Source organism: Grampus griseus, assembly GCF_964374135.1.
Source record: "Grampus griseus genome assembly, chromosome: 10".
Taxonomy (NCBI): domain Eukaryota; kingdom Metazoa; phylum Chordata; class Mammalia; order Artiodactyla; family Delphinidae; genus Grampus; species Grampus griseus.
In genome coordinates, this window is record NC_139004.1 from 52,357,811 (window position 1) to 52,370,640 (window position 12,830).

Here is a 12,830-nt window from a genome sequence, read left to right on the forward strand (position 1 = left end):
GAAAAAGGAGAAGTTACAACAGACACCGCAGAACTAAAAAGCATCCTAAGAGACTACTAAAAGCAACTCTATGCCAATAAAATGGACAACCTGGAAGAAATGGACAAATTCTTAGAAAGGTATAACCTTCCAAGACTGAACCAGGAAGAAACAGAAAATATGACAGACCAATCACAAGGAATGAAATTGAAACTGGGATTAAAAATCTTCCAAAAAATAAAAGTCCAGGACCAGATGGCTTCACAGGTGAATTCTATCAAACATTTAGAGAAGAGCTAACACCCGTCCTTCTCAAACTCTTCCAAAAATTGCAGAGGAAGGAACACTCCCAAACTCATTCTTTGAGGCCACAATCACCCTGATACCAAAACCAGACAAACATACTACAAAAAAAGAAAATTACAGACCAATATCACTGATGAATATAGAGGCAAAAATCCTTCACAAAATACTAGCAAACAGAATCCAACAACACATTAAAAGGATCATACACCATGATCAAGTGGGATTTATCCCAGGGATGCAAGGATTCTTCAATATATGCAAATCAATCAATGTGATACACCATATTAACAAACTGAAGAATAAAAACCATACGATCATCTCAACAGATGCAGAAAAAGCTTTTGAAAAAATTCAACACCCATTTATGATAAAAACTCTGGAGGAAGTGGGCATAGAGGGAACCTACCTCAACACAATAAAGGCCATATACAACAAAGCCACAGCCAACATCATTCTCAATAGTGAAAAACTGAAAGCATTTCCTCTAATATCAGGAATGAGACAAGGATGTCCACTCTCACCACTATTATTCAACATAGTTTTGGAAGTAAACAAATGGGACCTAATGAAACTTCAAAGCTTTTGCACAGCAAAGGAAACCATAAACAAGATGAAAAGACAACCCTCAGAATGGGAGAAAATATTCGCAACGAATCCACGGACAAAGGATTAATCTCCAAAATATATAAACAGCTCATGCAGCTCAATATTAAAGAAACAAACAACCCAATCCAAAAATGGGCAGAAGACCTAAATAGACATTTCTCCTAAGAAGACATAAAGATGGCCAAGAAACACATGAAAAGCTGCTCAACATCACTAATAATTAGAGAAATGCAAATCAAAACTACAATGAGGTATCACCTCACACCAGTTAGAATGGGCATCATCAGAAAATCTACAAACAACAAATGCTGGAGAGGGTGTGGAGAAAAGGGAACCCTCTTGCACTGTTGGTGGGAATGTAATTGATACAGCCACTATGGAGAACAGTATGGAGGTTCCTTAAAAAACTAAAAATAAGGCTTCCCTGGTGGCGCAGTGGTTGAGAGTCCGCCTGCCGATGCGGGGGACGCGGGTTCGTGCCCCGGTCCGGGAGGATCCCGCATGCCACAGAGCGGCTGGGCCCGTGAGCCATGGCCGCTGGGCCTGGGCGTCCGGAGCCTGTGCTCCGCAACGGGAGAGGCCACAGCAGTGAGAGGCCCGCGTACCGCAAAAAAAAAAAAAAACAAAAAACAAAATTTGTATGGAGACACAAAAGACCCCGAATAGCCAAAGCAGTCTTGAGGGAAAAAAACAGAGCTGGAGGAATCAGACTCCCTGACTTCAGACTATACTACAAAGCTACAGTAATCAAGACAATATGGTACTGGCACAAAAACAGAAACACAGATCAATGGAACAAGATAGAAAGTCCAGAGATTAACCCACGCACCTATGGTCAACTAATCTATGACAAAGAAGGCAAAGATATTCAATGGAGAAAAGACAGTCTCTTCAATAAGTGGTGCTGGGAAAACTGGACAGCTACATGTAAAAGAATGAAATTAGAACACTCCCTAACACCACACACAAAAATAAACTCAAGAGATGGATTTGAGACCTAAATGTAAGACCGGACACTATAAAACTCTTAGAGGAAAACATAGGAAGAACACTCTTTGACATAAATCACAGCAAGATCTTTTTTGATCCACCTCCTAGAGTTATGGAAATAAAAACAAAAATAAACAAATGGGACCTAATGAAACTTCAAAGCTTTTGCACAGCAAAGGAAACCATAAACAAGATGAAAAGACAACCCTCAGAATGGGAGAAAATATTCGCAACGAATCCACGGACAAAGGATTAATCTCCAAAATATATAAACAGCTCATGCAGCTCAATATTAAAGAAACAAACAACCCAATCCAAAAATGGGCAGAAGACCTAAATAGACATTTCTCCTAAGAAGACATAAAGATGGCCAAGAAACACATGAAAAGCTGCTCAACATCACTAATAATTAGAGAAATGCAAATCAAAACTACAATGAGGTATCACCTCACACCAGTTAGAATGGGCATCATCAGAAAATCTACAAACAACAAATGCTGGAGAGGGTGTGGAGAAAAGGGAACCCTCTTGCACTGTTGGTGGGAATGTAATTGATACAGCCACTATGGAGAACAGTATGGAGGTTCCTTAAAAAACTAAAAATAAGGCTTCCCTGGTGGCGCAGTGGTTGAGAGTTCGCCTGCCGATGCAGGGGACACGGGTTCATGCCCCGGTCCGGGAAGATCCCACAGGCCGCGGAGCAGCTGGGCCCGTGAGCCATGGCCGCTGAGCCTGCGTATCCAGAGCCTGTGCTCCGCAACGGGAGAGGCCACAACAGTGAGAGGCCCGTGTACCGCCAAAAAAAAAAAAAAAAACTAAAAATAGAATTACCATATGATCCAGCAATCCCACTACTGGGCATATACCCAGAGAAAACCATAATTCAAAAAGACACATGCACCCCAATGTTCATTGCAGCACTATTTACAACAGCCAGGTCATGGAAGCAACCTAAATACCAAATGGATAAAGAAGATGTGGTACATATATACAATGGAATATTACATATATACAATGGTACATATATACAATGGAATATTACTCAGCCATAAAAAGAACGAAATTGAGTCATTTGTTGAGACGTGGATGGATCTAGAGACTGTCATACAGAGTGAAGTAAGTCAGAAAGAGAAAAACAAATATTGTATATTAACGCATGTATGTGGAACCTAGAAAGACGGTACAGATGAACTGGTTTGCAGGGCAGAAGTTGAGACACAGATGTAGAGAACAAACGTATGGACACCGAGGGGGGAAAACCACGGTGGGTGGGGATGGTGGTGTGCTGAATTGGGCGATTGGGATTGACATGTATACACTGATGGGTATAAAATTGATGACTAATAAGAACCTGCAGTATAAAAAACCAAAAACAAACAAAAAAACTAACACTAAACTTTCTTTGGGTTATTTGTATGGAAATATGTTAATATAAATGTTTCAGACACTACATGAAATTTCTAAAAATCTTATATGTTCTGGTATAATGTTATAAGTCATAATTCTAGTTATTTAAAATGTATATCTCAGAAATAACTGAATTTCCTTGTCAATTGCATTATTATGAACTTTCATCAAATCTTTTTTTTTCTTTTTTTTCTTTTTAAGGATCCTCCAGTAGGAGCTGGGGCCTCAAGGATGCCTGCCTCTTTCAGAGTTTTGTTGTCTAGGGGATTGTCAGCCTCATGACTGCTCCTTCTTTTTTGTTTTTGGCAGTACGCGGGCCTCTCACTGCTGTGGCCTCTCCCGTTGCGGAGCACAGGCTCCGGATGCACAGGCTTAGCGGCCATGGCTCACGGGCCCAGCCGCTCTGTGACATGTGGGATCTTCCCGGACCGGGGCACGAACCCACATCCCCTGCATCGGCAGGCGGACTCTCAACCACTACGCCACCAGGGAAGCCCTCATCAAATCTTTAACCGTGGTCATTTTTAAGTCTTTTGTCATTTACGGAGAGTTCTGGGTGTACTCTGATGCTTTTGCAAAAATGTTCTTATAAAAGGGTTTCATCTTCAAGGAATTCATGGAAAAGACTCTGACAATACAGGTTTCTGGTAACTGACTATACTGCTGAACTGAATGAATGAGCATTTTCAGAACTCTAATGGAAAACTGATGGATTCATAAAAGTGCTAACAAAAGATCAAGATGAAAAAAAATTAATTACATGGGACTGAGTGAACTGATGAGGATGATTATAATTTTTGTGATTTTCTGTTTGAATAAAAAAAAGTTAATGTGAATACACCAAGAGCGTTAACAATGTATACTTTGATTTAGTAATTACTCTTCAAGGAATTCTTAAGGGACCAGTGACAGATACACACACACAGCGATTTCCATACAACTGATTTTCATGTTTAAAGGCAAAACAACCAATTTGGAAACAAATTATCCACAGCACAGGATTAAAACAGTATATGGGGGAATATTATACAGAGCCACAAAGAAGGAAAACTGTCCTGAACTTACATGGGGTCAGGAGGAGGGAATCTTGAACAGTTGAGCATGATTCCACCAGGAACAGAGGGGCATGCGTATACCTTTAGCAGCTCTGGTAGCTATTACCCTTCAAATCAGAGGCTGAAATCTAATTGGTTCTCAAGTTACAGCATGCACCAGATTTCAGCAGTTTCTGATTCAGCAGTCTGGGAAAGGGCCTGAGAATGTGTATTTCTCACAAGCTCTCAACTGTACTGATACTGATGCTGCTGGTCTTAGGACCACACACTGAAAACCACTGACTGCTATAGAATAAATTTTGAGAGGGGGGAGAAAAGCCCCAGAGGTAATGGCCAACAAGGAAAAAAAGGTATAGATTAAAAGCAGTTAGACATCCTTTTCAATAATTTAGGACATACATTCTCTTAAGTTTTTACTGTTTCCGTGCATATAAATTCCAGTAAGCTGTCAAATTTCCCCTAAAAGTTATCAGCTAACAATAGCAAAGAACAGCAGCATACCATCTGTATATTTTCTTAAGCAAAGTGCAACACTGACATATGAAGAGCTCTCAGTGAAATTAAGAACTGTGACAAGTGGCTTACAACTTGTTAGAAATGACCCGTATCATTTTCATAATTTCCATGAAAATTTCCAACTTACATGGGCACGTACAAAATATATTATGTACTTTGTAAATCATAAAACCAGCTTAACATCTTTATATTTATGTTGTTACTCAACATCTTTATGGACATACTTCATTTTGACAAGGTTAATAAAGATTGCTCTACTTATCAAGAAACGAGACTACTGAAAATGAGCAGCTGAAGAAAGATTCAGATTTTTTTATCCTGAAAACCCGCTTTCCAAAATGAACACATACGGCCTTTTGGCAAAGAAAAAAAGGCGCCTCTACTAAAGAGTCTGCCGTTATGTGTATGTTTCCAATGTAAAACTATATTAAAACAGCACATCATTCAAACTGAATTTCAAAAGCAGTACTCTCACTGAGTTTCCTTCATTAAACCTTATTCAAAGTCAAATGTTCCTGACAATTCTGATAGTCAGCTAGGATATTTTGTCTTTGAAATCTATTTTCTAGACTACTCACACTTTTGTTCCATTTCTTTCATTTCTTCAGGAGGAATTTTCAATTTGTCAATATGTTCTCTAACAACACTTGCCCATTTCTGTAAAGAATCCAAAGCAGTCCAAGGCTTTGACATATCAACAACCAACGTAACTAGAGTGTCCTTCAGAGAAATGGCATCCAGTGAAAATTTAAGGAGGCCTTTGTGATACGGGTCTCCATCCAAGATCCATACATTACATCTTGTTTGATCTACAACAGACAAAAGAAAGTTACCAAGGCAACAGGATAAAGTCATTTCATCATCCAACTAACAATACTACTTGGTATTTTAAGGCATCTCCACAGGAGATGTCTCCTTTGGCAAGGTTCACCTACTTGGGTTACATCTACCAATTCAGTAAAGTCCTAATGAATACTCAAGAAAATGATTTAACTGCCAACACAGAAAATCAGCATCCTCTACTTCATATTTCTCAATCCCAAACCACAGACTGAATAACATGTTTCTATTCTTACCATCAGCAGATAGAGCCATGCATATTCAAGATATTATATACGAAAATGAGAAGGCAAGTGATCTATAGAAGAAAAAAATGGCTGATCAGATAAGAAAAGCTGGGGAGTAAATGACACTTTCATGTCGAAAAATGAGACGATGGTAAAAAGAGGGCAAAACAATCATAGGATACTACTATTTCACTATCGGAGGGAAAATGAACTGAAAATTTGAGATTCTTCAAGGTTAGCAAGAAAGCTAAAGTCTGCACACCAATACCTTAAGACGTTTAAAAATACCACTATATGAATCCCAATCTCAAACCAATAAAAGTATGCCCTAACATAACTATTTACTGACTGGCATGACACAGTAGGTCTCCTAGTAAAAAATGACACACTAAGAAAAGTCAAAGACTAATATTAATATGGACAGCAGTGCAACTTGGAAAGACTTCAGTAAACTTACATTACAAATAAACGACACTCACCATCCCTGTCTTCATCATGAACATTTAAGTACAAATATTCCAATCCTCTTCCTTTCTTGTACTCCTCTATTCCCTGAATTTTTCTTATTAAGCTTGTTTTTCCAGCTCCATCTTCACCTGTAAAAAAGGACAAATCTTTAAAATTATAATATGGATTATTAAAGAATGCTTCCTAGTGTGCCAAGAGAAAACCCAACTGGAACGAGCTTCAACCAAAAGGGTAATTTGATGGAAAATAACTAGGTAATTATACAGGTGAAGATGCAGACTTCACCTCCAGGATTCTCTCTCCCTTGGTATCTCTGCTCCTCTTGTTAAGTCTCATTTTATCCTATTACAAATGGCTTCCTCTATGGGTATTTTTCAGGAGGCTCAACTCTTATGCCATCCTCATTTAATCTACAAGGAACAAAAGACTCTCTGTCAGTTTTCAGTCTGAAGACTCTCAGGTAAAGACTCTTAGTTGGCCCAGCTGGGGTTATGTGCATACCTAAGGGCCACTCATGGAGGAAGGATAATACATAAAAACTGACCTGGGCAGGGAACTGTGACTGTAGCCTCACCAAAACCATGAAGCCGTAAGAAATATGCGCAAAGGAGAGGAGTGAGGATTGGGGATAGTGAGTTGGGCAAAAACAAGGGCAGAGAGAATGCAGAATAGACAAAAATAAAATGTAGACTTAAAAAATATTAATAGCAAGAAATCATGTGATTTAAACTTGGCACAAATTTTAAAAGTTTAAAACTAGGCTAGCTAGTCAATGTTTTGGTGAGTTTCTTTTATATTGTGAATTTATTTAAATACTACATGTTACTATTTCATGGACTTATTTTGTTATTGGCAATATTGTGTTATTGGTATTTAATAAAGATGAGTTTCTTGGATCTAAGGACTTATTTCTGAAGACTCATGAGTTCTCTGAGAATTTAAAAGTTATTTTCATTTTCATGTTAAGCACTTAAAAAATTCTATATGTCCTGGATCTTCTGAATAACTATCTTTATATCTAAACGCTGTCAGAAAATTGCAGTACCCACCTCTGCAATGGTGTTTATCAACCTTCTGGTACCAAGCTGAGGCCAAGTGATGCAGACGGAACAGAGAAGAGAGTGGCCACATAGGTATGCCAAACTCAAAAGAAAGTGTCCCAGAGCAGTCAGTGCTATTTTCAACTGTACTGGTCAGAATGGTTCTGAACCATTTCCAACATTTCACAGCAGTAAGTATAGACTTAACTAAGCAATAAAGAACTTGCCATTAAATGAGTATTTACTTTTCAGTACTATTTTTGCAGTGAACCATTAAAACGGTCCATCAAAATACAGACTGGGTTGAAAACAGGAATATCTATGATAATGACATGAGTTCCATTATGATCATGCTTAAAATGGACATCATAAGGTTAACCAGTGAAAAATAAAATACATAAATACTTTTTTTTAATTCATTTTATTTATTCATTTAGGCTGCGTTGGGTCTTCGTTGCTGCGCATGGGCTTTCTCTAGTTGTGGCAAGTGGGGGCTACTCTTTGATGCGGTGCGCGGGCTTTTCACCGTCGTGGAAACTCCTCCCCAGTGAATGCTGACCATCATTCATTTCACTGGAGTAATGGTTCTCAAAAATGCATCAGGAGGGCTTCCCTGGTGGCGCAGTGGTTGAGAGTCCGCCTGCCGATGCAGGGGACACGGGTTCGTGTCCCGGTCCGGGAAGATCCCACATGCCGCGGAGCGGCTGGGCCCGTGAGCCATGGCCACTGAGCCTGCGTGTCCGGAGCCTGTGCTCTGCAACCGGAGAGGCCACAACAGTGAGAGGCCTGCGTACCGCAAAAAAAAAAAAAAAAAAAAAAAAGCATCAGGATAACCTGGGGGGCTTGTTAAAACAGACTGCTGGGCCTCACCTCCTGGCTTTCTGAGTCAGTAAGTCTGGGGTGGGGCCCATGCATCTGCATTTCTAACAAGTTTCCGGTGTTGCTGATGCAGCTGGTCCAAGGACCACACTTTGAGAACTCAGACGTTTAGATGTCACTTAGACGTTTACTACACTAAGCCAAGCGCTAGGATTACAAAGACCCACGGGTCAAAGTTGCTGTCCTAGGAGCTCATAAATTGGAGAGGGAAAACAAACAGAAGAAAATTTCAAGATACTGTCATTAGGACTGCACTAGAGATGTGCAACAAGCAGGAAACCAGACCAAAGGGAAGATCCTGGATTTGCTTGGAAGTCAAAAAGGGCTTTGCACAGAAAGTAACACTTCAGCCAGATCTTGTAGTGTTAATGAACCACAGAGAGTTAGTCATTCCAGGAAGTAGGAAAGCATATACAGAGGCCTGGAGACAAAGAAGTGTCCTTCTAGAAGGGACAGATAATTTGAATGCATGAAATTTAGAATGTAAGGGGGAAAAGGAGCCAGAAAGTGAGAATAAAAAGGGAATGCCAGATCACAAAGGGCATCCTATGCCAGGCTGAGATGGTTAGGCTTTATCCTGAAGAGTCACTGGCAGTATTTAGGTATTTTAGGAAGATTGCTATCACAGAAGTGTGGAAGAGTGACTGACAAGGGTAGGTTTGGGAGTAAGGAGACTAGATAATAGACAATTACTGGAGTCCTAGCAAGAAATGAGGTAGGCCTTAACTAAAGTATTAGTGGTGTGATGCGACAGCTGAACTCAAAGGTTGATTTGGCTGGGAGCTGGCAGCGAGGTTAAGGGAAACACAGAGGGCAGAGAAGACCCTCCCTTGCCACAGCTACAGTCGCGCCACCCCTCCTGTTCTACCACTTACCTTTAGGTGGTTGGTCCTAAGTCTTCCTTGCAAGCTTCCACCCCCACCCCCAACATTTGTGTCTCCCAGGGTTCCTTCTTCAGACCTCTATTCTTCTCGCTCTACATATAATTCTAGGGGAATCTCCACACAAGACTTCAATACCACCTATAATCTGGTGACTCACAGACTTCTTTCCAGCCTCAGTCTCTCCTGAACTACTTACTAGTCGTCATTATTTGGATGTCCCATAAATAACTCACATTTCAATATGCACAGAAGTATTAATATCATTATCTTGCATTTTCCCCCCAAACATTCACTTACATAATTATTAATAAAAGAGTCCCACATCAAGGCCCTTATCCACTGTTCCCTCTATTTAGAACATACTCTTCTATGTGTTACCTAAGCTTCTTCGTAACTTCCCTCAAATATCACTTCCTCAGGTAGGCTGTTGTCCCTAATCACCTCATTTAAAATCACAACCTCAATCAATCAATCAATAAAATCACAACCTCCCAACACCCCTACTGCTTCTTGTTTTTTCTCCATTGAACTTACTAACATAATACGGCTTTTTCTTTTTTTTGCTTAGTCACTCCCTACCCCCCAAAACTCCAGAGGAACAGGCATTTTTGTGTTTTGATAACTGCTGCATCTCCAGTGCCTATTAACTCTTCATAGTGAAAAGTATATTCCTAATCCTCCTACACAGTAGCCACTGATAGATGTCTCAAACAACAAAAAAATATGCCAAGATATTAATACAAGTTTCACAAATCCCTGAATGAACAAATACAAATTCTGTCCCCTTACCCACTTAGGGAGGGTTCTTTTTTTTTTTTTTGGCCGTGCCCTGCGGCATACGGGATCTTAGTTCCCCGATCAGGGGTTAAACCCATGCCCCCTGCAGTGGAAGCACGGAGTCTTTTTTTTTTTTTTTAATAAATTTTATTTATTTATTTATTTTTGGCTGCGTTGGTCCTTTGTTGCTGCACGTGGGCTTTCTCTAGTTGCAGCGAGCAGGGGCCACTCTTCGTTGCAGCGCACGGGCTTCTCTTGTTGTGGAGCATGGGTTCTAGGCGCACATGCTTCAGTAGTTGTGGCATGTGGGCTCAGTAGTTGTGGCTCGTGGGCTCTAGAGTGCAGGCTCAGCAGCTGTGGCACACAGGTTTAGCTGCTCCATGGCATGTGGGATCTTTCCAGACCAGGGCTAGAACCCGTGTCCCCTGCACTGGCAGGCGGGTTCTTAACCACTGTGCCACCAGGGAAGTCCCAGCACGGAGTCTTAAGCACTGGACTGCTAGGGAAGTCCTGGGAGGGTTTTTAAACTTTAGTGTGCATTAATGCAAAAGCCTCAGAAGTCAGGACAGAAAAGGGATGAAATTTCAAGTCCATCAATGTGCTTCTATATAAGAAAAATTAAAGGACTGTAGTTTACCTCCCTTTGCCCACAGCCTAGTCAAACAGAACCATCATTGGCTTCTGCTTCCATCTCTATGGAAGCAGCAGGAGCAGCAAACACACAGTGCCTACCGTATGCATCTAACCAGCAGTAAGTCCAACACAACCACAACTCTAGCGGAATGATGATTACCTCCCATTTGAGGATACCTGGGGCTCAGAATTGTTAAAGTATCTTATCCAAAGTCTCAAACAGGTAGGAAATGACAAGGCCAGAATCTGAATTCATATGAATTGAACTCCAAAGCACCCTCTTTCCAATATACAACAAATAAACAATAATTAAATCTTTAGAAGACTATTAAACATACTGCTTATTATTTTTGTATTATGACAAAAGAATAAGACATTCCTGCTTCCAGGGGTCACTTATTTTCAGAAGAAAAAGAAAAATGATTTAATGCATTCCTCTCTGGGGGCAGCCTCTGAGTGATGGATGGTTATGTTCCCATTCTCCTGATTCTACCTCTAAGGATTGGGAAAGAAGTTTGTTTTACTATACTAATTTCTTCTCTCCTGGAATTTTAAACCTTGGGGACCCTTTTTGTTTTTTTTGCGGTACGTGGGCCTCTCACTGTTGTGGCCTCTCCCGTTGCGGAGCACAGGCTCCGGACGCGCAGGCTCAGTGGTCATGGCTCACGGGCCCAGCCGCTCCACGGCATGTGGGATCTTCCCGGACTGGGGCACGAACCCATGTCCCCTGCATCGGCAGGCGGTCTCTCAACCACTGCACCACCAGGGAAGCTCTTGGGGACCCATTTTAAGAAAAATTTTATAACATTAAATTTGGAAAAAAAGAGTATACTGTCAAATAAATGGAATACGGTAAATATGGTAGTTAGAGATTTTTATATGGTAAATATGGTAGTTGGAGATTTTTTCCTCCCATTCTGTGATTTGAAATTTCTCATTTCTGGTAACAAATTACAAGTGTTCACAATGAGAATAAAGAACATTTCATAAACACACACAGCTTATAAGGAACTCTAACGACATCCTCTCTACTTAGAGATGAGGAAACTGAGGCCAGGCCACAGTCAACAAAGACTGTGGGAACATGGTGACAGTAATCCAAATCTCCCAAGAGAATCCAAGTCAACCTTCTCAAGAGTGCAACTCCCCTTTGTCCTCAGAAGAAAATACAACGAGGGAAGAAAAACAGAAGAATATCTTATTCTCAAGAATATTCTAAACCTAACTAACAAAGAAGATTCTCAAGATGCTTGAAGACGCACTTTGCTTGCCGAAACAAAGTCTTTCTGGGAACAAAATTTCTCCCGTCTTCAACTTTAATGACATTTGGAAGTTACAGATGGCTGAAAATTAAACATTCATATTCTACATATTTTAAAATAAGTCTTAAGTCTCAATTATAATGACCATTTTCTGTTGCTGTCACCTTTTTTTTTTTTTTACACCTAAATGAACTCTGACATGATTTGTCTTGATGGCAAATGCAGACATCTGAAAACAGATTTCCTGAAAGGTCTACAGAGGCCAATGAAGACATACTCTGTAAACAAAATCTCATTTGTTACCTACTATTTCCAGAAATCTCATCTGAGGTATTTGCAAAGATATAGTCTTGTTCTAGGGTTATACACATCTTCCAACCACATTATTTGTTAGACTGCTTTTTCTCTCTGTCTTAACCCATCGGCCTCCCAGTTCTCTTCTCTCACTATATAAACATACCACTCAAAAGTGAACATTCACCAAGTTCATACCACGCTCTAATCCATTCCGTACCCTGCAGCTGAGTGATCTTCCTGAATCATGCCACTCTCCCTCTTAAGACCCTGAAAGGGATTCTAGTTAATGATATTCATGCTGAAGTATTTAAAGGGAAATATACCAACATCTGCAATTTACTTTTAAATGCACTTTTTTCATAGTTGCATGGTGGGACACATATGATAAGGCAAAAATAGTTAAATGTTAATGGAAGAATCTGGGTTTGGGTATATGAATATTAACTGTAAAATTCCTTCAACTTTTCCATATGTTGGGAATTTTCATAAAATGTCAGGAAAAAAACCCTACGGGTCTTCCTGCTGTTCTCGCAGTAAAGGGCAAACTGTAAAGGCCAATGTCCCTTGCAAAGGCTCCCTCACCTTTCCTGCCCATCTCTCACCATGTCCCACCACCTGCACGCTAGGCTCCAGCCACTCACAACCTCTTCCAGTGCAGCAGAGA

The 12,830-nt window shown here is 40.4% G+C and overlaps 1 protein-coding gene across 1 annotated transcript in view; it reads right to left on the bottom strand.

Moving 5' to 3' along the window:
- The window catches only part of DYNC1LI1 (dynein cytoplasmic 1 light intermediate chain 1), a 45,456-nt gene that overhangs the window by 16,175 nt on the left and 16,451 nt on the right, over positions 1-12,830 (bottom strand). The window contains exons 3-4 of the mRNA XM_082663837.1: positions 6,406-6,522; positions 5,438-5,668 (exon numbers count right to left, since the gene is read on the bottom strand). Of these exons, the coding sequence (XP_082519963.1) occupies positions 5,438-5,668; positions 6,406-6,522 (348 nt within the window). The remainder of the gene's footprint in view (positions 1-5,437; positions 5,669-6,405; positions 6,523-12,830) is intronic.